The sequence below is a fragment of the Oncorhynchus nerka genome, unplaced genomic scaffold (genome assembly GCF_034236695.1).
Source record: "Oncorhynchus nerka isolate Pitt River unplaced genomic scaffold, Oner_Uvic_2.0 unplaced_scaffold_1641, whole genome shotgun sequence".
Taxonomy (NCBI): Eukaryota; Metazoa; Chordata; class Actinopteri; order Salmoniformes; family Salmonidae; genus Oncorhynchus; species Oncorhynchus nerka.
The window spans coordinates 14,180-39,302 of NW_027039681.1; the positions used below are offsets into that span (position 1 = coordinate 14,180).

Here is a 25,123-nt window from a genome sequence, read left to right on the forward strand (position 1 = left end):
CAACCCCCCCTCCACGCCACTCCGCCAACCACCAGGATGCCCGGCATCAGAACATTCCAGGCATTCCCGTGATTGGCAGATAGCAGGTTGATTGACATGTCGGACCCCGCGAACACCGGGTACTGGTCAGTACAACACAACCACCTCCTAGCCTAGCACATAACACACAGCTGTCTGTGCGGGTCGCTACACTATTAATAAAAGTCAACCAAACTTACCCGATCCATCGTGGAAGCTAACGTTACTGTATTCTTTCTAAAAAAATAAACGACACTAAATGTGTATGCTAGTTACTTTCTTAGTCACAGCGTTCAGATAGAGAAAAGCTCGACCACAACTTCATAAATATCAAAACTCTATTTAAGTTGTGACAAATGAACGTCTCATTTAGACTAATCTTACATTAGAAACATCCTGCAAAAGCGTGTGGAAATGTGTTTGGTTAGAAAACTCGACAGAGGATTGTAACAAAGTACTTCCTGTTGATGCTTTCCGGCTTCTTCTGTGGTGTTTAAAAGGTGCCGCCACCTACTGTATATAGTCATCAACACCTCTCTTCAAATGGGTGAGGCGGTTTAGGGAGTCATTATGCTAGAAAATACTTTTGTATTATATCATGAATCTATTTAAACGGTACATTACATGTTTCACTGTTTTAGTATCATCCTGAAATATAGTAAATGCATTATGTCCACGTGTGGTTGTATTGTTTTTATATTTGCAAATAAAATCTAAAATCACAAATCTAAGGTATTTATAGAAACAACAAAAACAGCTTGGTTAGAGAAATTCTTTGCTGTTGTCTTTCAAATGAGCTCATGGCAAGATGCCTTTATAGGGCGTGACCACAGACCACAAGTGACCACAGGAATCAGAGGTTAGTTTGTTTAATATAGTTTGCAACCCGGAGTTTACACTTACAGCAATTTACAAACAAGACACTCAGTTCTCAAGATGGTGTTTTCTCTTTATATCCCCTACTATGGTTCACCCCGCGCAGGGTGATGTCCCTTAACTTTAACACAATATAAACTAATCATTAATAGTTGCTAATACAAAGATGTCTGCTAGACGGAGTTCAGTTTATTGTTATTTGCAGTTTCCCAAACCTCCTTTCTCTTGCCCGACCGAGCCCCCTGTCTCATTGAATATAAGAACTACCGATGAATTGTTATTTCATTTTTTTTAAAATTAAATCAATGTATGTGTCTATAACTGTGTGCTTGTTTGTGTAAGAGTACAAGGGCATAGGTTTGTGTGTGTGGGTTTGTTATTGGTGGAGGGTGGTATGTGCATTAACATTGGTGAAGTAACATATTAAACATTGGTTTAGGTGTTATTACATGATCGGTTTAAGTTATTACGTTATTCATTAAAAACAGTTGTAACCTGATACCAATAACTTATTACATTAAGTGGAAAAGGTTATTAGACAACATTTTATCATATTAACCAACAAGATGTTACATTTACCGGCTTTATTACATTATAAATCTAAAAGTTATTACATTAACCGTTGTTACAAGACACAGTATACATAGATCTTGCCTTGAACTCATGGAAATAATTATCCAGTATATTATGGATTAGATTTAGGATCATTTTAATCAATATAGATATATAAAATACACCATTTAAGTGATAAGTTCTTGTTTAGAAGATAATTGGATTGAATGTATTGATCAATTGAATACATGAATATACACCTATTGTTGAAATATTATTCTACATAATGACATTTAATAATAGTATTATCATGAGTACATGAAAGAAGATACAATTATCAACCCCCCCCCCACACACAAGTTCCCTATAACATTTCCTATGATAACATTTATCCATTTAGATCAATGTGTGATATTACATAGACACAGGGGAGACCTGATCCTAGATCAGAGCTGCATATTATGCTGCACAGAGGTTACCATGGTGATCAGACTGAGGCAACTGTTTAAGAATGGGAGATGGATATGACTGTTTACTAGATGTTTTCTACTGATCCTGCATTGCTTGCTGTTTGGGGTTTTAGGCTGGGTTTCTGTACAGCACTTTGAGATATCAGCTGATGTAAAAAGGGCTATATAAATACATTTGATTTGATCCTTTTATTTAGGGATCTGGAAACGGTGCCAGAAGGAAGGGAGATGAAACACAGCTATAAGGCTTCTCTCCAGTGTGTATTCGCTGGTGTGAATTCAGGTTATCTAATTACAGCAAGTTTGTGCTTTCTGTTTCTTTCTCATTGGCCCTAAATAAACAGAGCTCTTCCCACCTAGACAGACCAAAGGCTCCTTCTCCAGTGTGTCTTCACTGGTGTGAATAAAGGGTCCATAACTGACTGAAACGCTTCCCACACTGATCACAGATATAAGGCTTCTTTCTCACGAGCGTGTGTTTGCTTGTGTGAATTCAGGGCCCCTGACTGAGTAAAGCTCTTTCCACAATGATCACAGCTATAAGGCTTCTCTCCTGTGTGTATCCGCTGGTGTCTAGTTAGATTGTCTGATTGAGCAAAGCTCTTCCCACACTGATAACAGCTATAAGGCTTCTCTCCTGTGTGTATTCGCTGGTGTCTAGTTAGTTTTTCTAATACAGCAAAGCTCTTTCCACACTGATCACAGCTATAAGGCTTCTCTCCAGTGTGTGTTCTCTGGTGTACAGTCAGGGTGGAAGCTAGAGCAAAGCTCTTCCCACATAGACAGACATAGGTTCTCTCTCCAGTGTGTGTTACCCGGTGCCTAGTTAGGGAGGAAGCTCCAGCAAAGCTCTGTCCACACTGATCACAACTATAAGGTTTCTCTCCTGTGTGTATGCGCTGGTGTATAGTTAGTGTTTCTGATACAGCAAAGCTCTTCCCACACTGATCACAGCTATAAGGCTTCTCTCCTGTGTGTATTAGCTGGTGTCTAGTCAGGGAGGGAAGTACAGCAAAGCTCTTCCCACACTGATCACAGCTATAAGGATTCTCTCCAGTGTGCATTAGCTGGTGTGTAGTCAGGTGGCCTGAGTGATTGAAGCTCTTCCCACACTGATCACAGCTATAAGGTTTCTCTCCTGTGTGTACACGCTGGTGTACGGTTAAGGCTCCTGCACTAACAAAGCTTTTCCCACAATCAAGGCAGGGGTAAGGCTTCTCCCCTGTATGAATTCTTACATTAGATTTGAAGGTGTTAGATGCAGCAAAACTCTTCCCACACTGATCACAGTGAATAATGAAGCCACTCTGGCTTGTGAAACTCTTCCCACAGTCAGAGCAGCAGTGGTGAGGTTTCTTCCCTGTACGTCTCTGCTGGTGTTTCTTGAGATGTTCTGATCTGGAGAGACTCTTCTCTGTCTCCTCAGCAACATGTTGTTGAGGCTCCCCAGATGATAAGCCCCTCCCACTAAGAGAACGATGGTTAGGGGTGTCCCCTGTAAAATAAAGACCTTGAATAGTTAGTATTTGTATATGAACCCATATTTCCAAAACGTTTATTTTTTATTGTTTTATTATTTAGCAGACGCTCTTATCAAGAGCAATTTACAGGAGCAATTAGGGTTTAGTACCTTGTTCAAGGGCACAGACAGATTTTTCACCTTGTCGCCTCAGAGATTGGAACAAGCAACCTTTTGATTAGTGTCCCAACGCTCTTAACCATGAGGCTACCTGCTGCCCTTATCATCAAACAATTTATTAAGTACATTCCCCTCCGTACACGAAACTGGACTGAATTTACTGGCCACTGAGTGTTTACTGTTTATCAATCAATTAACAGAAGATGCAGAATCAGATTGTAGTCTAATCCACACCCCCCATTGTTCTTACTTGATGAAATCAGATCTCCCTCCTCATGTCCTTCTCTCACAACTCCACTCTGCCCTGGTGTTTTCCTGCAGTCGACCAGCAGCACAGAAACCCTCTTCAGACCCAGCAGTAAGGAGCTACCAGGAGAGTTGTGACCAGGGGACTCCGGCAGGGTGGAGGGGGACGGACTAGCTCTGTCCTGGTGACCACAGGAAGTATTGTACATAGAATATCATTAGACCAAACATTTGATTAGTCTAAATCTCTGATTGATGGCTGCATCCTTATAATACCTCCTTTCTCCTGAAGTGTGTAACCGTTCACTACTTTCCACAAATGTCTTGTATATTTCACTTTGGCAAATTTTTCAAAATAGAATTGGAATATTTTTTACAAAATGTAAAAATGTTTAAAACTTGATGGTAGAACAAAGAGCAGAACAGAAACGAAAAGCTCCACCCCCTCTTTCAAGATGTAGATGTCGCCTCCCCTTCCAACGTGTGAAAGATGGTAACACCTGCTAAATCATGACTTGTTCAAATAACCAGTGATGAAAAACCTAAACACCAGAACTACTGCTGCTAGTTATCCCACTTGGAGCATGTTGAGAAAAATGTCAGTCTCATAGTTTCAGTATCCTTATACAGTAAATACATAGAAGAAACCATCAGATATGTGGGTATTGTAACATGTAGTAGAAACCCACAGTAAAAAGGTATGGGTGTAGCCTGGTGCAATTTCTGACCCATGCAACATTGCTCAAGATCCACTTGTCTTATTACTGTACCAGCATCCACATTTAAAACGGTCAACATTCAGAACATGAGTGTAATAAACTGTAATTTACCACCCAATTATTTCAGCAGTACATTGTACACTACATCATTTCAAATTTCATTAAAAAAAAAAAAATACTGTATGTAAACTTGACACTTGATAATTTTGCTTACTTAATTCCGTTTTTATCAGTTTGATTAAATGATAGTTAAATGTATTGTTAACAAATGACAGGAACATCGTTGTACTTACAGTTACGAAAATCTACAACATACTTATGACAATTGTACCAAAGAGAGAAAAAAACGTCATTGGATTGGTGGAGTCATGTGATAGTGGGAGAATCCACCATATGTTTTATAACAGCCATTTCCTTTCAAATCAGTGAAGGAAAGTGAACAAGTGCACAGTTAGGGAGGAAGGAAAGATAACTAGGGATTCCTTAACATATTATGTAGGTAGAAGTGGAGCTAGCGTGAGGGCCATGGGTGTGACTGTTCCTGCAGATACACTCAATCCCAGTGAACGTTGCACCCCTGGTTTTTGGTATCTTTTAGTTGTCACTGTAGAAGACTAAATTAGATTATGTTGAAGTTGAAATGGTGCTTTAACAGTGGAGGAAGCACCTGTTTCCTTTTCAGTAACTCTAAATCAATAGTTGTTTAGTTTCCTGAAATGTCAGAAACATTCACTTGCTCGACCATTCTGAAGGTCATGTAACTGTTACATGCAACATTTCTTGTGAACTTAACAGGACAGATGTTGCTCTCTAGTTTTATGATGTAACAAAGGTCTGGTTGAATGTATTCTGCCACTGTCTTCTTGTCTCCGCTGTGTCAAGGCATATGAACTAACAGGTTATAACAACGCAATTATCACAACATGTAAGTAATATGGCTATTTTTCTGGCTTTCTTCCCTGGTGATTTTTACCTACACACCGCTACTGCAAGTTGTAGCTTTGTCCTCATTATTTCTCCATGGTTCTGACTTTACCTGCTTGTTGCGCATTGCCTTGTATCAATCTGTGCGCTTTGGGATAGTTGGCTACTTTGCTGAAGGACAAAATATAAAGTGTTTATTACCACCATTGTTTATTTTGTCCAACTGTTCAACTGGAACGAATGGATATGGAAGATCAAAGATGATTAAACTAGACATGTTATACACCACAGTAGGAATACTGTTAATAAGTCGACATAACTTACCCGATCCATCGTTGAAGCCGTTCTTTCTTCAAAGTTTCTTCAAATACAAAACGTGACAGTAAATCTGTAGCTAGCCTGCACTAATTACTTTCTTTGTTACCGCGTTCAGATAAAGCTAGACCAGAACAAACGTAAATATAAATATCAACACCTGGATAAGATTTGTATCTATTAAAGTCAATAAAACGTCCAACACCCTATTCACCAAAAATACTGTTGTCGTCTACCTCTACCCCAGAGTCTGTTGGAACAACGTCCTCTTCCGAGATTCCAGATAGTTTTAATTGTCTGAGGCCCAGTAAGTGTAGCCTAAAAAATAGCAGACAAATTACAAGCTATACGTGCTGCGAACCATGCAGCATTTACTGCAATGCAACCTCCGAAGTAGTCAGTGTGTTACAAGCATTTCGCTACACCCGCTATAACATCTGCTAAACACAAGTATGTGACCAATACAATTGGATTGATTTATAATTCTTCCGCTTTACAGACCAGATCCAGAGATGTTGAGAAGGAAGTGGTCTTCTTCTTCTTTAGTGTTATGGCGGTCCGCAAAACAATGACTATAGGTGCACTTCCCCACCTAGTGTGTTGGCTGTGTATCAGCCTACTATTCTGTAGTATGAATTCATTACACTTTGTGAAAAACCAACTAACCCTACACCCATTAAAACCTCATCATTATTCCACTACTTTGGCCATCTGATTCAACACCAGGCCACAAGCCTGGGAGGACAGGATATTATCCTTCAAAACACCTTGTAACTCTGCAGTAAAATATTGTACACCCAAGTACTTCTCAACAGCTGCCACCACAACATCTATCCACTGTGATTTACATTCCATTCTTGTGGTGCAGTTGACAACCATGGCCATGAACTTGGCCAAAACTTACTGAAGCATGTTATTCCTGTCACTCTCTATTGACCTCCACCTAATCACAGGGATCCTCTCAGGATCCCTCACCCTGGACCCATCTTCCTCTACTACTCTCTTCACTGCCTCAGCATACAACACCTTCTGCACTACTGTGATCCTGGTAACCTCAACCTGTCTTTCTCTCACTGGACACATCTGATCTCCAGCACCATGTGTACCCCTACAGTTTATACACACAACTTTTTACATCAATACTACACATTCCTTTCTCTCAGGTCCTCCTGCACACTTCTCACATCTAGGAATCTCCCTCATACACACTGCTGGAAGGAAGTAGTCAAGGAAGGGAGTTTGTGTTTATACAGGAAGTACCGCCCCCACTTACCGTCAACCAATCATTTCCACGTTGAGCTAAACAGAGCTTTAGATCTCGCCAGCTTGTAGAATTAAAACCAAAAAATGAGTTACCTTTGGCTCGTTCATCCATCCCAATGGCAAAAATGTGGGTTTTGGAATAAATACCGAAAATAAGATTAGCACAGGCTGAGGAGATCTTATACATTTTGTTCTATGAGATAATAGCAGTCAGTTAATATGACCTTGTGATTTATATGCTTTTTTTATTACATAAATTCTTCAACATTCACAAGCAGTGACATTAACTGATAAAGATCATAGAACAAAACCTATAAGATCTCCTAAACTTGTGTTTACGACAGACCTTATTTTTGGCATTTATCCAAACACCCTATAAAATGGCATAACCATGGCAAAATTTGTGCCGAAAATAGATGCCATTACTATTTATATCATGTTGTGGGGGTGCTTTGCTGCAGGAGGGACTGGTGCACTTCACAAAATAGATGGCATCATGAGGGTAGAAAAATTATGTGGATATATTGAATCAGCATCTCAAGACATCAGTCAGGAAGTTAAAGCTTGGTCACAAATGGGTCTTCCAAATGGAAAATGACCCCAAGCATACTTCCAAAGTTGTGGCAAAGTACGAGGCCACTCTTACTGGGCCTCAGCCAATAAAAAATATGTGGACGCTCGAAAAGAACGTTGTCAGAGAAGAAGAGGAAAAGAGACGTCTGTTGATTTATGTATGTTCAATCCGACGTCTGCAGTGGCCATGCAGCATTTACTGCGATGCAACCTTGGCAGAAGTCAGGACATTCATACTTGCTGCGCTTCACCGAGCAGAGCTGTTGTGAAGGAAGGGGTCTTCTTCTTCTTTGGTATTATGACCGTCTGCAAACAATTGTTATAGATGCAGGACTCCAAATGATTTGTCTATTTATCAGCCTACTATTCCGTAATGAATAGAAATAGTGATAACAGGGCAGATATTCCTTACACTTTCTGTATATGTTTATACAAGTGACCACAGGAAACTTCTTTGATCAGAGGTTAGTTTGTTTAATATAGTTTGCAGCCCGGAGTTTACACTTACAGCAATTTACAAACAAGACACTCAGTTCTCAAGATGGTGTTTTCTCTTTATGTCCCCTACTATGGTTCACCCCGCCCAGGGTGATGTCCCTTAACTTTAACACAATATAAACTAATCATTAATAGTTGCTAATACAAAGATGTTTCTGCTAAGCGGAGTTCAGCTTATTGTTATTTGCAGTTTCCCAATCCTTCTTCCTCTTGCCCGACCGAGCCCCCTGTCTCATTGACAATTCAAAATACAGATTAATTTTATTTTTTTTTTTTATCAATGTGTGTCGAACTGTGTGCTTGTGTGTGTATTTGTGTGTGAGTACAAGGGCATAGGTGTGTGTGTGTGGGTTTGTTATTGGTGGAGGGTGGTATGTGCATTAACATTAGTGTAGTAACACATTAAACATTGGTTTAGGTGTTATATGATCGGTTAAAGTCATTATGTTATTCATTTAAAAGTTGTTACTCACCTGACTGGTAACGTAACTTATTACATTAGTGGAAAAGTTATTACGACAACAATTCAACATTTTATCATTAACCAACAAGATATTACATTTACCAGTTTTATTACATTATAAATTTAATAAGGAGCATTTGAAATCAATATAGATATAAAATATACCATTTAAGTGATAACTTCTTGTTTAGAAGATAATGGATTGAATGTATTAATCAATTTCCCCCACACACAGGTTCACTATGACATGTTATGATAACATTTATCCATTTAGAGCCCAATGTGTGATATTACATAGACACAGTGGAGACCTGATGCTTGATCAGAGCTGCATATTATGCTCCACAGAGGTTACCATGGTGATCAGACTAAGGCAACTGTTTAACCTTAATGGGAACGGGGCCAGTATTGAGAAGTTTGGAGGAAAAACGTGCCCAAAGTAAACTGCCTGTTTCTCAGGCCCATAAGCTAGGAGATGCATATAGATTTGGATAGGAAACACTCTAAAGTTTCCAAAACTGTCAAATTAATGTCTGTGAGTAAAACAGAACTGACATGGCTGGCAAAAACCCAAAGAAAATCCAACCAGAAAAAAAAGAAATTCAACCACAGGCTTTTATTTTGTAAAGCTATAGAAAACCCCCTATGTCCGTCCACCAGATTGCAATTGATATAGCTTCTACTAGCTGTCAACTGTCTTTATTCAAGGTTGAGGCTATTGTTTTGAAAAATGAATTAGTATTTTGACTTAGAGTCTGGTGACTGCTAGGGTCACATCAGTGGTTTTGCGCGCAATGGAGAAGGTACGCTCTTGCTAATTTGATGTTCCAATTGAACACAGTCCTTTCCGTATGAAATATTATAGTTTATTTACATTTTAGACAACCTGAGGATGATATAGACACGTTGTTTGACTAGTTTGGACAAAGTTTGCCGATAGCTTTTAGAACTTCTTTTGTCTGCATTTTTCAACGAGGGAAACCGGTGGATTACTGAGTCAAGCGCGCCAGCTAAACAGACTTTTTTTTTTTTTTTTTTTTAAATATAAAGGACTTTATCGAACAAAAAGGACCATTTGTGATGTTTCTGGGACTCTTCTGATTGCAACCAGCTGAAGATCTTCAAAGGTAAGTGATTCATTTTATCGCTATTTCTGACTTTCATGACTCCTCTACTTGGCTTGAAATTGTTTTTCATGCTTTTGTATGCGGGGCACTGTCCTCAGATAATTGCATGGTCTGCTTTCGCCGTAAAGCCTTTTTGAAATCTGACGCAGTGGCTGGATTAACAAGAAGTTAAGCTTTAATTTGATGTATGATACATGTATTTTCATGAATGCTAATAGTTCTATTTCTGTCATTTTGAATTTCGCGATCTGCAATTTCACTGGATGTTGACGAGGCATCCCGCTATCCCAAAGAGTTAAGAATGGGAGATGGATATGACTGTTCACTAGATGTTTTCTACTGATCCTTTATTTAGGGATCTTGAACCGGTGCCAGATGGGAGGAAGATGAGAAAACACCAGAAAACACAAACATGCTGTATTTCATTGGCCCTAAATAAACAAATCTCTTCCCACCTAGACAGACATAAGGTTCCTTCTCCAGTGTGTCTTCACTGGTGTGAATAAAGGGTCCATAACTGACTGGAAACGCTTCCCACACTGATCACAGATATAAGGCTTCTATCTCTCCAGTGTGTTAGCTTGTGTTTAGTCAGGGAGAAAGTTTGAGAAATGTACTTCCCACACTGATCACATATAAGGCTTCTCTCCAGTGTGTGTTCGCTGGTGTTTAGTCAGGTTGCATGCCTGATTGAAGCTCTTTCCACACTGATCACAGCTATAAGGCTTCTCTCCAGTGTGTGTTCGCTGGTGTGCAGTCAAGGTGGAAGCTAGAGCAAAGCTCTTTCCACAATGATCACAGCTGTAAGGCTTCTCTCCTGTGTGTGTTCGCTGATGTATATTCCGGTTTACTGATTGAGAAAAGCCCCTTCCACAATGATCACAGCTATAAGGCTTCTCTCCAGTGTGTGTTCGCTGGTGTAAATTCCGGGTTACTGATTGAGAAAAGATCCTTCCACACTGATCACAACTATAAGGCTTCTCTCCTGTGTGTATTCTGTGGTGTGCAGTCAGGGAGGAAGCTAGAGCAAAGCTCTTCCCACACTGATCACAACTATAAGGCTTCTCTCCTGTGTGTATTCTGTGGTGTGCAGTCAGGGAGGAAGCTAGAGCAAAGCTCTTCCCACACTGATAACAGCTATATGGCTTCTCTCCAGTGTGTGTTCGCTGGTGTGAATACAGGTTATCTGATTGAGCAAAGCTCTTTGCACAATGATCACAGCTATAAGGCTTCTCTCCTGTGTGTATCCGCTGGTGTCTAGTTAGTTTGTCTGATTGAGCAAAGCTCTTTCCACAATGATCACATCTATAAGGCTTCTCTCCTGTGTGTATCCGCTGGTGTCTAGTTAGTTTGTCTGATTGAGCAAAGCTCTTCCCACACTGATCACAGCTATAAGGCTTCACTCCAGTGTGAGTTCGCTGGTGTGCAGTCAGGGAGGAAACTATAAGAAAGCTCTTCCCACACTGACCACAGCTGTAAGGCTTTTCTCCAGTGTGAGTTTGCTGGTGTGCAGTCAGGGAGGAAACTCCAGTAAAGCTCTTTCCACACTGACCACAGTTATAAGGCTTCTCTCCAGTGTGTATTCGCTGGTGTCTAGTTAGGCTATCTGATACAGCAAAGCTCTTCCCACACTGATCACAACTATAAGGCTTCTCTCCTGTGTGTACACGCTGGTGTACAGTTAAGGTTCCTGCACGAGCAAAGCTTTTCCCACAATCAAGGCAGGGGTAAGGCTTCTCCCCTGTATGAATTCTTACATTAGATTTGAAGGTGTTAGATGCAGCAAAACTCTTCCCACACTGATCACAGTGAATAATGAAGCCACTCTGGCTTGTGAAACTCTTCCCACAGTCAGAGCAGCAGTGGTGAGGTTTCTTCCCTGTGTGTCCCTGCTGGTGTTTCTTGGGGTGTTCTGATCTGGAGAGACTCTTCTCTGTCTCGTCAGCAACAGGATGTTGTTGAGGCTCCCCAGATGATAAGCCCCTCCCATTGAGAGAACAACAGTGTGTGTCCCTGTGAAACAAAGACATTGAATAACTAGGTTTTGGAAATACAGGTCCATAAGTATTATTTTTGTAAAAAGTATTTGTTATTTAGCAGACGCTCTTATCCAGAGCGACTTACAGGAGCAATCAGGGTTAAGTACCTTGCCCAAGAGCAGACAGATGGTTTTACCTAGTTGGCTCAGAGATTCAAACCAGCAACCTTGCGATTACTGGCCTTAACCACTAGGCTACCTGCATCCCTCTTCAATAAATACACTATGGTCAGTTTATTAGGAACACTTCCATTCACAAAACTGGATCGACAATTTACTGGCCACCGAGTGTTTACTGTTTATCAAACAATTAACAGAAGTTGCAGAAGCAGATTGCAGTCTAATCCACACACCCAATTGTTCTTACTTGATGAAATCAGATCTCCATCCTCGTGTCCTTCTCTCACAGTTCCACTCTGCCCTGGTGTTTTCCTGCAGTCGACCAGCAGCACAGAAACCCTCTTCAGACCCAGCAGTAAGGCGCTACCAGGAGAGTTGTGACCAGGGGACTCCGGCAGGGTGGAGGGGGACGGACTAGCTCTGTCCTGGTGACCACAGGAAGTATTGTACATAGAATATCATTAGACCAAACATTTGATTACTTTAGTCTGAATCTCTGATTGATTGGTGCATACTTCTAATATCACATTTCTCCTGAATTGTGTCACTGATCACCACTTTCCACAACATTTTCAATCATTTTGGCACATTTTTCATATGGAAGTGGTATATATATATATTTTTTTTTTTTACAAATGTCAAAACTGATAACACTTGTCATGCCTCCTGTCTTATGTTCAGAACCTTTGATTGAGCATTCAGTGGAGTTCAACACATCTTTCACCCGAGTTAATCTTGGTTAACCCAGAAATAACGTCTCACGTAATTGGTCAGCCGATTTAGTTCTGGGTTCATACGTGTTGGTTGGTGAGCTGAAGAGATGATGAAACGAGGAGGACGCCAACACCTGACAAATCGTGATTTGTCAAAATAACCAGAGGAAAACCAAAACACCTGACCTACTGCTGCTCATTATGATGTAGTATTTAACCTTTATTTAATTAGATAAGTCTGTTAAGAACACATTTTTATTTTCAATGACGGCCTAGGAACATTTTTACCTTGTCAGCTCGGGGAATCGATCTTGCAACCTTTGGGTTACTAGTCCAACGCTCTATCCACTAGGCTACCTGCCGCCCTCCCTAGTATTTAGAGCCAATTCCATCAATTATTTGGTTTTACCTTCCACCCTAAATTAAATGAATGTAAATGTATACAGTTATCCCCATGTACAATAGAGCACATCTCTCTGGTGCCTTCAACAGCCTGTTTCTAGCCTGTGTTGCAGAGTTATGTATCCTATACATTTATATAATCAGGGTTTGGGGGGCATTAGCCCCTCCCCCACCCCAAGCACCACTCCATTGGAATGGCCGTTGACAAATATCCAACACAGGGCTAGTCCACCATCCAGATCAGAGCTGTAAATACAATCAAGCCTGTCTAATGGCAGCAGAGTAGTTAGTTTGTTAATGTTGATCAACACTGAATTGGATAAAAATGTCAAGACAGGAGAAGGAGCATAATAGAATCTATTCTGAATGTTCCAAACTGGTGAGTTTCTGATGCTAGCCAGCATGCATTTACACACTGCAGTGCACAACATGCTGTTTACATGTGTATTCGTCCTCCTCTATCCTTTTGCAAATCAGATCACAACTCCAATCTGGTCCTCTTTACCCATCCACATTGACTGGGCCGGTCAAGTTCCTTTTGTACACATCACTGACCATCTGAAATGGTCCATCCACACAGACAATGTGGTGAAGAAGGCTGAACAGCACCTCTTCAACCTCAGGAGGCTGAAGAAATTCAGCTTGGCCCCTAAGACCCACAAACCTTTACAGATGCACCATTGAGAGCATCCTGTCGGGCTGAATCACCGCCTGGTACGGTAACTACACCATTCGCAACTTCAGGGCTCTCCAGAGGGTGGTGTGGTCTGCCCAACGCATCACCGGGGCACAATGCCTGCCCTCCAGGACATAAACAGCACCCAATGTCACAGGTTGGCCAAAAAGATCATCAAGTTCATCAACCACCGAGCCACGGCCTGTTCACATCGCTATCATCCAGAAGTAGGTCAGTAAAGCTTCTATCTCAAGGCCATCAGACTGTTATATAGCCATCACTAGCCGGCCTCCACCCAGTACCCTGCCCTGAACTTGTCACTAGCTGACTACCACCCGGTTGCGCTACCATGCACCTTAGAGACTGCTGCCCTTTGTACATAGACATGGAACACTGGTCACTTTAATAATGTTTACATATTGTTTTAACCACTTCATATATACTGTATTCTAGTCAAGTCCATCCTATTCAACTAGTCCTGTATATACTGTATTCTAGTCAAGTCCATCCTATTCAACTAGTCCTGTATATACTGTATTCTAGTCAAGTCCATCCTATTCAACTAGTCCTGTATATACTGTATTCTAGTCAAGTCCATCCTATTCAACTAGTCCTGTATATACTGTATTCTAGTCAAGTCCATCCTATTCAACTAGTCCTGTATATACTGTATTCTAGTCAAGTCCATCCTATTCAACTAGTCCTGTATATACTGTATTCTAGTCAAGTCCATCCTATTCAACTAGTCCTGTATATATACTGTATTCTAGTCAAGGCCATCCTATTCAACTAGTCCTGTATATACTGTATTCTAGTCAAGTCCATCCTATTCAACTAGTCCTGTATATACTGTATTCTAGTCAAGGCCATCCTATTCAACTAGTCCTGTATATACTGTATTCTAGTCAAGTCCATCCTATTCAACTAGTCCTGTATATACTGTATTCTAGTCAAGGCCATCCTATTCAACTAGTCCTGTATATACTGTATTCTAGTCAAGTCCATCCTATTCAACTAGTCCTGTATATACTGTATTCTAGTCAAGTCCATCCTATTCAACTAGTCCTGTATATACTGTATTCTAGTCAAGGCCATCCTATTCAACTAGTCCTGTATATACTGTATTCTAGTCAAGTCCATCCTATTCAACTAGTCCTGTATATACTGTATTCTAGTCAAGTCCATCCTATTCAACTAGTCCTGTATATACTGTATTCTAGTCAAGGCCATCCTATTCAACTAGTCCTGTATATATACTGTATTCTAGTCAAGTCCATCCTATTCAACTAGTCCTGTATATACTGTATTCTAGTCAAGACCATCCTATTCAACTAGTCCTGTATATACTGTATTCTAGTCAAGACCATCCTATTCAACTAGTCCTGTATATACTGTATTCTAGTGAAGTCCATCCTATTCAACTAGTCCTGTATATATACTGTATTCTAGTCAAGTCCATCCTATTCAACTAGTCCTGTATATACTATATTCTAGTGAAGTCCATCCTATTCAACTAGTCCTGTATATACTGTATTCTAGTCAAGTCCATCCTATTCAACTAGTCCTGTATATACTGTATTCTAGTGAAGTCCATCCTATTCAACTAGTCTTGTATATACTGTATTCTAGTCAAGTCCATCCTATTCAACTAGTCCTGTATATACTGTATTCTAGTCAAGTCCATCCTATTCAACTAGTCCTGTATATACTGTATTCTAGTCAAGTCCATCTTATTCAACTAGTCCTGTATATACTGTATTCTAGTCAAGTCCATCCTATTCAACTAGTCCTGTATATACTGTATTCTAGTCAAGTCCATCCTATTCAACTAGTCCTGTATATACTGTATTCTAGTCAAGTCCATCCTATTCAACTAGTCCTGTATATATACTGTATTCTAGTCAAGGCCATCCTATTCAACTAGTCCTGTGTATATATACTGTATTCTAGTCAAGTCCATCCTATTCAACTAGTCCTGTATATACTGTATTCTAGTGAAGTCCATCCTATTCAACTAGTCCTGTATATATACTGTATTCTAGTCAAGGCCATCCTATTCAACTAGTCCTGTGTATATATACTGTATTCTAGTCAAGTCCATCCTATTCAACTAGTTCTGTGTATATATACTGTATTCTAGTCAAGTCCATCCTATTCAACTAGTCCTGTATATACTGTATTCTAGTGAAGTCCATCCTATTCAACTAGTCCTGTATATATACTGTATTCTAGTCAAGGCCATCCTATTCAACTAGTCCTGTATATATACTGTATTCTAGTCAAGGCCATCCTATTCAACTAGTCCTGTATATACTGTATTCTAGTCAAGTCCATCCTATTCAACTAGTCCTGTATATACTGTATTCTAGTCAAGGCCATCCTATTCAACTAGTCCTGTATATACTGTATTCTAGTCAAGGCCATCCTATTCAACTAGTCCTGTGTATATATACTGTATTCTAGTCAAGTCCATCCTATTCAACTAGTCCTGTATATACTATATTCTAGTGAAGTCCATCCTATTCAACTAGTCCTGTATATACTATATTCTAGTGAAGTCCATCCTATTCAACTAGTCCTGTATATACTGTATTCTAGTCAAGGCCATCCTATTCAACTAGTCCTGTATATACTGTATTCTAGTCAAGGCCATCCTATTCAACTAGTCCTGTGTATATATACTGTATTCTAGTCAAGTCCATCCTATTCAACTAGTCCTGTATATACTGTATTCTAGTCAAGGCCATCCTATTCAACTAGTCCTGTATATACTGTATTCTAGTCAAGTCCATCCTATTCAACTATATATACTGTATTCTAGTCAAGTCCATCCTATTCAACTAGTCCTGTGTATATATACTGTATTCTAGTCAAGTCCATCCTATTCAACTAGTCCTGTATATACTGTATTCTAGTCAAGGCCATCCTATTCAACTAGTCCTGTATATACTGTATTCTAGTCAAGTCCATCCTATTCAACTAGTCCTGTATATATACTGTATTCTAGTCAAGTCCATCCTATTCAACTAGTCCTGTATATACTGTATTCTAGTCAAGGCCATCCTATTCAACTAGTCCTGTATATACTGTATTCTAGTCAAGACCATCCTATTCAACTAGTCCTGTATATACTGTATTCTAGTGAAGTCCATCCTATTCAACTAGTCCTGTATATATACTGTATTCTAGTGAAGTCCATCCTATTCAACTAGTCCTGTATATACTGTATTCTAGTCAAGGCCATCCTATTCAACTAGTCCTGTATATACTGTATTCTAGTCAAGACCATCCTATTCAACTAGTCCTGTATATACTGTATTCTAGTCAAGTCCATCCTATTCAACTAGTCCTGTATATACTGTATTCTAGTCAAGTCCATCCTATTCAACTAGTCCTGTATATATACTGTATTCTAGTCAAGTCCATCCTATTCAACTAGTCCTGTATATACTGTATTCTAGTCAAGGCCATCCTATTCAACTAGTCCTGTATATACTGTATTCTAGTCAAGGCCATCCTATTCAACTAGTCCTGTGTATATATACTGTATTCTAGTCAAGGCCATCCTATTCAACTAGTCCTGTATATACTGTATTCTAGTCAAGGCCATCCTATTCAACTAGTCCTGTGTATATATACTGTATTCTAGTCAAGGCCATCCTATTCAACTAGTCATATATATATATATATATATATATATATATATATACTGTGAAAAAGTATTTGCTCCCTTCCTGATTTCTTATTTTTTTTGTCACACTTAAATGTTTCAGATCAAACACATTGTAATATTATACAAAGATAACCCAAGTAAACACAAAATGCAGTTTAAGTGATCATTTTATTTACTAAGGGAAAAAAGCTATCCGACCTCTCATGGCCCTATGTGACAAAGTAATTGCGCCCATTTGTTAAATCATGAATTAACTGTGGTTAATCACATTTTTTGGAAAGCTGAGTTAAATTTCACGAGCCACACCCAGGTCTGATTACTGCCAGACCTGTTGAATCAATAAATTACTTAAATAGAACCTGTCTGACAAAGTGAAGTAGGCCAAAAGATCTCAAAAAGCAAGACATCATGTCGCGATCCAAAGAAATTCAGGAACAGATGAGAAACAAAGTCCTTGACATCTATCAGTCTGGAAAGGGTTACAAAGCCATTTCTAAAGCTGTGGGACTCCAGCGAACCACAGTGAGACATTATTCACATATGGAGAATTTGGAACAGTGGTGTACCTTCCCAGGAGTGGCCAGCCTATGAAAATTACCCCAAGAGCGCAGCGACGACTCATCCAAGAGGTCACAAAAGGACCCACAACAACAGCTAAAAGAACTGCAGGCATCACTTGCCTCAGTTAAGGTCAGTGTTCATGACTCAACCATAAGAAAGAGACTGGGCAAAAATAGCATCCATGGCAGTGTCATGACATTGCCCTCTTTGGACACAGCTCTGCACCATCCCCCTACCAGCACCATCACCCTGCCAGCACCATCCCCCTCTCTCTGTCTCCTACAACTAGGCTGCTGTGGTCAGAGAGGTCGTAAATTCCTGGAGGAGATTATCTTCTCATGGCCACAGTATAGAGAGAGTGAATTTTCATAGAGAACAAAGGAATTTCTTCCACCTCACAGAACTTGAGGTCCGAACAACATTTATGTTCTGGAGAAGGTATAAAAGATTGGTGAAGAATCCAGCTACGAACTGGTCCGTTTGGTGCAATTTTGTGAAACAATACGGCCACATTACCATAACGCTGTTTATACAATAGCCTCAGATATGAGACTTACATCTAATTGTTGTATAAGATGAATGAGTGAGGATGATACTGTTTGTGAAATTGTGTAATGTGATTTTGGACTGTTTAATGAAGGAAACTCCAATTCCCTTTGGAGTTTAACTAAATCAGAGGAAGTCCATCTCTGAATGGCTTAAAAAAAAAAAAAAATGAAGGTTTTGGATTGGCCCACTCAAAGTCCGGACTTGAATCCGATTGAGATGCTGTGGCGTGACCTTAAAGGCGGTTCATGCTAAAAAAAACTCCAATGTGGCTGAATTAAAACAATTCTGCAAAGAAGAGTGGGCCAACATTCCTCCACAGCGATGTGAAAGACTCATTGCCAGTTATCTCAAAGGCTTGATTGCAGTTGTTGCTGCGGAGGGTGGCATAACCAATTATTAGGTATAGGGGCAATTGCTTTTCACATAAGCCATGAAGGTTCGCATAGCTTTTTTCCCTTAATAAATATAATCATCACTTAAAATGCATTTTGTGTTTACTTGGGTTATGTGTAATATTTAAAGTTGGTTGATGATCTGAAACATTTAAGTGACAAATGTGCAAAAAAATAAGAAATCAGGAAGGGAGCAAATACGTTTTCACAGCACTGTGCACACACACACACACACACACACACACACTATTCTATCCTACAGGTAGAATATTTAGTATATCCACATACTGTCTCTACATCCTGTGATGGAAAATGTTTTCATGTGAAGAGCAGCCTTGAAAATGTTCATCTTTTCTAAATGTCAAATAATCCTTGGTTCCTGCCAATTATTCCTCCTCCACCAGACTTCACAGTTGGCTATATGTATTACAGCAGGCAGCATTCTCCCCCCTGCCAAACCCAGATTTGTCGTTCGGCAGTGAGCCTTACACCACTCCAGCCGACGCTTGGCATTGCGCATGGTGATTTTGGCTTGAGTGCAGCTGCTCAGCTATTGAAAGCCATTTCATGAAACTCCCGATGAACAGTTAGTGTGCTGACGTTGCGTCCAGAGGCAGTTTGGAACTCGGTAGGGAGGGTTGCAAAAGAGATGATTTTTACAGGCTATACGCTTTAGTCCTCGGTGGTCAGACTCAGATATTGTGTGGCGTACCAGTTCTCCATGGAGCCAGTGTTAATCCTCGATGTTTCTACGTCACAATAACAGCACTTACAGTTAACTGGGGAAGCTTTAGCAGGGCAGAAATTTGGCATACTGACATGTTGGACAGGTGGCATCCTATGGTGATGCCACGTTGAAAGTCACTGAGGTCTTCAGTAAGGCCATTCTACTGCCAATATTTGTCTATGGAGATTGCATGTGTCATGTATTGTCATATTATGTCTTGTTACTGTTCTTTCTCTTCACTCCGTCTCCCTCTGCTGGTCGTATTAGGTTACCTTCTCTTTCATTCCTCCCCCCAGCTGTTCCTCATCTTCTCTAACTTCCTCGTTCACCCTTTTCCCACCTGTTCCCTTTTTCCCTCTGATTAGGTCTCTATTTCTCTCTCTGTTCCTGCTTCTTTCTTTGTCAGATTCTCGTTTGAGTTTCTCATGCCAGAACCAAACTATCGTCTCGTTTGCTTCACCCTTGTCCCGTCCTGTCGGAATCTGCCTGTTCATCTGATGCTACGTGTGATCAGGTACCTCTGTCCTCTACGACCCGCGCCTACCCAGAGAGACCAGCAGTCTGTCGCCGCTAACCCTGCTATTCTCCTCTGCTGCTAAGAAGGGGACTCTAACCCAGCTATTCTCCTCTGCTGCTAAGAAGGGGACTCTAACCCAGCTATTCTCCTCTGCTGCTAAGAAGGGGACTCTAACCCAGCTATTCTCCTCTGCTGCTAAGAAGGGGACTCTAACCCTGCTATTCTCCTCTGCTGCTAAGAAGGGGACTCTAACCCAGCTATTCTCCTCTGCTGCTAAGGGGACTCTAACCCAGCTATTCTCCTCTGCTGCTAAGAAGGGGACTCTAACCCAGCTATTCTCCTCTGCTGCTAAGAAGGGGACTCTAACTCTGCTATTCTCCTCAGCTGCTAAGAAGGGGACTCTAACCCAGCTATTCTCCTCTGCTGCTAAGAAGGGGACTCTAACCCAGCTATTCTCCTCTGCTGCTAAGAAGGGGACTCTAACCCAGCTATTCTCCTCTGCTGCTAAGAAGGGGACTCTAACCCAGCTATTCTCCTCTGCTGCTAAGAAGGGGACTCTAACCCAGCTATTCTCCTCTGCTGCTAAGAAGGGGACTCTAACCCAGCTATTCTCCTCTGCTGCTAAGAAGGGGACTCTAACCCAGCTATTCTCCTCTGCTGCTAAGAAGGGGACTCTAACCCAGCTGTTCTCCTCTGCTGCTAAGAAGGGGACTCTACCCAGCTATTCTCCTCTGCTGCTAAGAAGGGGACTCTAACCCAGCTATTCTCCTATGCTGCTAAGAAGGGGACTCTTCTGTAAATATCAGAAGGACTTTTTGTTTCATTTGTCGCCCTCTCTGCGGGTTGTCTATTTTGCCATTATCTACATCTGAAGAGGATCTATGTCTTCCCTGTGTTTTTACAGTAAAGGACTCTGTTTTTGTTAAACCGCTTTTGGGTCCTCACTCAAGTGCATAACAGAATGGCTGTGTGCTCAATTTTATTCACCGGTCAGCAACGGGTGTGGCTGAAATAGCCAAATCCAATCATTTGAAGGGGTGTCCACATACTTATGAATGTACTGTATTTATACTCTGGACTAATATTTATATATTTCTTAAATCCATTCTTTTACTTTTAGATGTATGTAACATTATTGTTGTGTATTGTTAGATGTTACTGCACTGTTGGAACTAGGAACACAAGGATTTCACTACACCCTCAATAAGATCTGCTATGTGTATGGACCAATACAATCTGATTTGATTTGTTTTCTCAGCTACAGTTTGAATTGTGTCCTGTCTGACAATGAAATATGGCAAGATCTTACCATAGCGCGGACTATGGAGTAGCTAGCTAGCGTTTGTGGTAGAAATGTCAACATTGTTATTCAAATGACCTATAGAATATTTTTTAATTAGTACTTTTACACAGTCTGTTGGCCTGAGAGGAGCCTCTGAGGCTTAATGATGGCAGTTGATTTATGATGCCTTGGTGATAAGACCTAAAGACTACATTCCATTGCATGATTAGTGTCTGTGTCAAATGCTGGTCTGTCTGCCAGGGCCAGGAAAACTCTCCCCCCAGTTTCTCTTTCCCACATCACAAATGGACACTGGACTTCATCTGTTGTGGGAAGGACCCAGTGTCCCATGTTTATACATAAATTATAATACAACAAGCAGTAAATGACCGAGACAGGCATTTGGCGCCATGTAAATCTCGCTGTCTGTTACTGTCTGTACCCTTGTATAATTTCACAAATCTGTTACTTATGAGGACTCAGGAGGACTATAAAAAGTAGTAACCTAACCCTGCTTATTTGGGCTTTTTGCTCTACACCATCTGGTGACCGTTAACCCTCCATTACTGCAGTAATTATTAATAAAGTTGGATGGTTTTGTAGAAATATAAAAGTCTCTCCTTTTGATTAGAATAATTACCACGACATGTTGAAAAAGTCCATGGAATGCATTATAAGGTAGCTGCATGACAATTTTGTTTAACTGATGTATCTATTTGTGGGAAAAAATGTAACGTTAGGACTGCCGTTTAGACATGAACTAGCTATGGTTGTCAGCAGTTCTTGTCTGCTGGCTAACTAATGGCTGAAGTCATTTGTGTAACAAACCTTCAATAAACAATTACAGTTAGTTACCTTTCTTTGCCTGTTCGTTATCTACAGAGGCTAGCTGCTGGACTTTGGACAAGCAAGCTAACGTTAGCTAATAGCAGCTGTATTGTTATCAAGCAACCAAGTTGCTGACCCGTTTAGATAGAACCGAATGTAGCTGAAAATAAATTAGTAACATCAGAAATGCTACAAAAAAAGGTAGCACAACGTAACCAAGACTACGGAGATGATTGTGGACTACAGGAAAAGGAGGACCGAGCACGTCCCCATTCTCATCGACGGGGCTGTCGTGGAGCAGGTTGAGAGCTTCAAGTTCCTTGGTGTCTACGTCAACAAACTAGAATGGTCCAAACACACCAAGACAGTCGTGAAGAGGGCACGAAAGCCTATTCCCCCTCAGCAAACTAAAAAGATTTGGCATGGGTCCTCAGATCCTCAAAAGGTTCTACAGCTGCAACATCGAGAGCATTGCATCACTGCCTGGCACGGCAATTGCTCGGCCTCCGACCGCAAAGCTCTTCAGAGGGTAGTGCGTACGGCCCAGTACATCACTGGGACAAAGCTGCCTGCCATCCAGGACCTCTACACCAGGCGGTGTCAGAGGAAGGCCCTAAAAATTGTCAAAGACCCCAGCCACCCGTCATAGTGTTCTCTCTGCTACCGCATGGCAAGCAGTACCGGAGTGCCAAGTCTACGACAAAAAGGCTTCTCAACAGTTTTTACCCAAAAGCCATAAGACTCCTGAACAGGTAATCAAATGGCAACCTGGACTATTTACATTGTGTTCCCCAACCCCTCTTTTATGCTGCTGCTACTCTGTTTATCTTATATGCATAGTCACTTTAACTATACATTCATTTAACTATACATACTACCTTAATTGGACTGACCAACCAGTGCTCCCGCACATTGGCTACCCAGACTATCTGCATTGTGTCCCGCCACCCACCGACCCCTCCTTTACGCTACTGCTACTCTGTTCATCATATATGCAGTCACTTAACCATATCTACATGTACATACTACCTCAATCAGCCTGACTAACCAGTGTCTGTAAATAGCCCTGCTACTGTTATTTTCAACTGTCTTTTTACTGTTGTTTTATTTCTTTATTTACCCATTGTTCACCTAATATGTTTTTTTTGCACTATTGGCTAGAGCCTGTAAGTAAGCATTTCATTGTATGGTCTACACCGGTTGTATTCGGCGCACGTGACAAAAACTTTGATTTGACATCATTGATTCTTAATTGACAGAAATGTGCACCCGAGGTAGTGCTGGAATAGTGGATCCAGCCCGTTTTCTTTGTGACTTGCGGTAACTAAATCAATAGTTATTTAGTAGTTCGAAAATGTCGGAAACATTAACTGGCTTGACCATGCATAAGGTCATGTAACTGTTTGTTAAATACAAAATGTTTTGTGGATTTCACCGGTTTTATGATTGAACAAAAGTTGTGCTTGAATTTATTCTGCCACTGTATTCTTGTCTCGGCTGTGTCAAGGCATATGAACTAACAGGTTATAGAGCAAACACAATTATCACAACACATAGGTTGTAATATGGCTATTGTTCTGCCTTGGCTTCCCGGTGACTTTACCCACACACCGTTACTGCAAGATGTAGGCTCATTTCTCCATGGTTCTGACTTAACCTGCCATTGCCTTGTATCAATCTGTGTGCTTTAGGCTAAGACAAAATATCCCTCGTTTTTATTTCCACAATTGTTTATTTTGTCCAGCTGTTCAAATGAAACGAATGGATATGGGAGGTCAGAAGATGACAACTAGGCCTAGACATGTTATACACCACAATAAGCAAATTGTTAATAAAAGTAAACTAAACTTACCCGATCCATCGTGGAAGCTATTCTTTCTTCAAATAAAAACATGACAGTAAATCTGTAGCTATCCTACACTACAGTTACTTTCTTTGTTGCAGAATTCAGATCAGACAAAAACAGCTAGACCAGAGCGATCAGACGTCCTTTTCAATATCAAAACTTCAGTGGTGACAAATACATGTCTGATGTAGGCTAATCTCACCTAGATTTGACCTGATCTATTAAAATAAAAACGTTTAAAGCCCTATTCACCAAGAATCCTGTTATCTGTTATCGTCTAACTCTACCCGAGAGTCTGTTGGAACAACGTCCTCTTCAAGAGTCCAGATAGACAATTAAAACTAAGGCCCAGTAAAGGAAGCCTATAAAATACCAGACTGATTACAGCAGCGCTATCCGTGCAGCGAACCAGTGAAACCCAATGTATGTTCAATCCGACGTCTGCAGTGGAATTTTAAAGCAATGCAACCGTGCTAGATGTTAGGGCATTCACACTTCCTGCGAGAAGGGCTGTTGAAAAGCAACAAAACATCTTCTTCTTCTCTTCGGTATTATGGAGGTTTGCATACAATTATTATTGGTGCATGCTGCCACCTACCGATTTGTCTTTTTATCAGCTTACTATTTTCATTACACTTCGTGACAAAATTGCCGAGCCAACTAACCCTACACCCATTAAAACTTCATAATTATTCCACATCTTTGGCCCTCTGATCCTACACCAGGCCAACAGCCTGGGATGACGGGATATTATCCTTCAAAACACCTTGGAACTCTGCAGTAAAATATTATACACCCAAGTACTTCTCAACAGCTGCCACCACAACATCTATCCACTGTGTTTTACATTCTATTCCTGTGGTACAGTTGACAACCATGGCCATGAACTTGGCCAAAACTTACTGAAGCATGTTATTCCTATCACTCTCTATTGACCTCGGCCTAATCACAGGGATCCTCTCAGGATCCCTCACCCTGGACCCATCTTCCTCTACTACTCTCTTCACTGCCTCAGCATACAACACCTTCTGCACTACTGTGATCCTGGTAACCTCAACCTGTCTTTCTCTCACTGGACACATCTGATCTCCAGCACCATGTGTACCCCTACAGTTT

At 40.7% G+C, this 25,123-nt stretch overlaps 2 protein-coding genes across 4 annotated transcripts; both read right to left on the reverse strand.

The window, feature by feature from the left end:
* Positions 1-871: 871 nt before the first annotated feature.
* On the reverse strand, positions 872-24,556 carry LOC135568297 (zinc finger protein 664-like). 3 transcript variants are annotated; one of them, XM_065015183.1, is made up of 3 exons: positions 24,014-24,556; positions 12,089-12,266; positions 872-3,411 (listed from the first exon to the last, which is right to left on the reverse strand). In XM_065015183.1, the coding sequence occupies exons 1-3, from the start codon at positions 24,053-24,055 to the stop codon at positions 2,360-2,362; spliced, it is 1,272 nt and encodes a 423-aa protein (XP_064871255.1). In that variant the 5' UTR covers positions 24,056-24,556; the 3' UTR covers positions 872-2,359. The 3 variants fall into 3 exon arrangements, with proteins under 3 accessions (XP_064871255.1, XP_064871257.1, XP_064871256.1); XM_065015185.1 differs by lacking the exons at positions 12,089-12,266; positions 24,014-24,556 and adding exons at positions 3,806-3,983; positions 5,769-6,290; XM_065015184.1 differs by lacking the exons at positions 12,089-12,266; positions 24,014-24,556 and adding an exon at positions 3,806-4,704.
* LOC115124115 (zinc finger protein 420-like) lies at positions 8,585-11,713 on the reverse strand. The gene has a single exon (XM_029653483.2). It carries the CDS (start codon positions 11,711-11,713, stop codon positions 10,313-10,315), a length of 1,401 nt encoding a protein of 466 aa, XP_029509343.2. The 3' UTR covers positions 8,585-10,312.
* Positions 24,557-25,123: the final 567 nt, after the last annotated feature.

Bases quoted from the DNA above. Each gene is read 5' to 3' on its own strand.
- LOC115124115 (XM_029653483.2), bottom strand. From the start codon at position 11,713: ATGTCTTTGTTTCACAGGGACACACACTGTTGTTCTCTCAATGGGAGG.
- LOC135568297 (XM_065015183.1), bottom strand. From the start codon at position 24,055: ATGTTTTTATTTGAAGAAAGAATAGCTTCCACGATGGATCGG. The intron at 12,267-24,013 runs GTAAGTTTAGTT...TGTGGTCACCAG, and splicing joins TAGCTTCCACGATGGATCGG to GACAGAGCTAGTCCGTCCCC. The intron at 3,412-12,088 runs GTAAGAACAATT...TTTATTTTACAG, and splicing joins TGGAGATCTGATTTCATCAA to GGGACACCCCTAACCATCGT.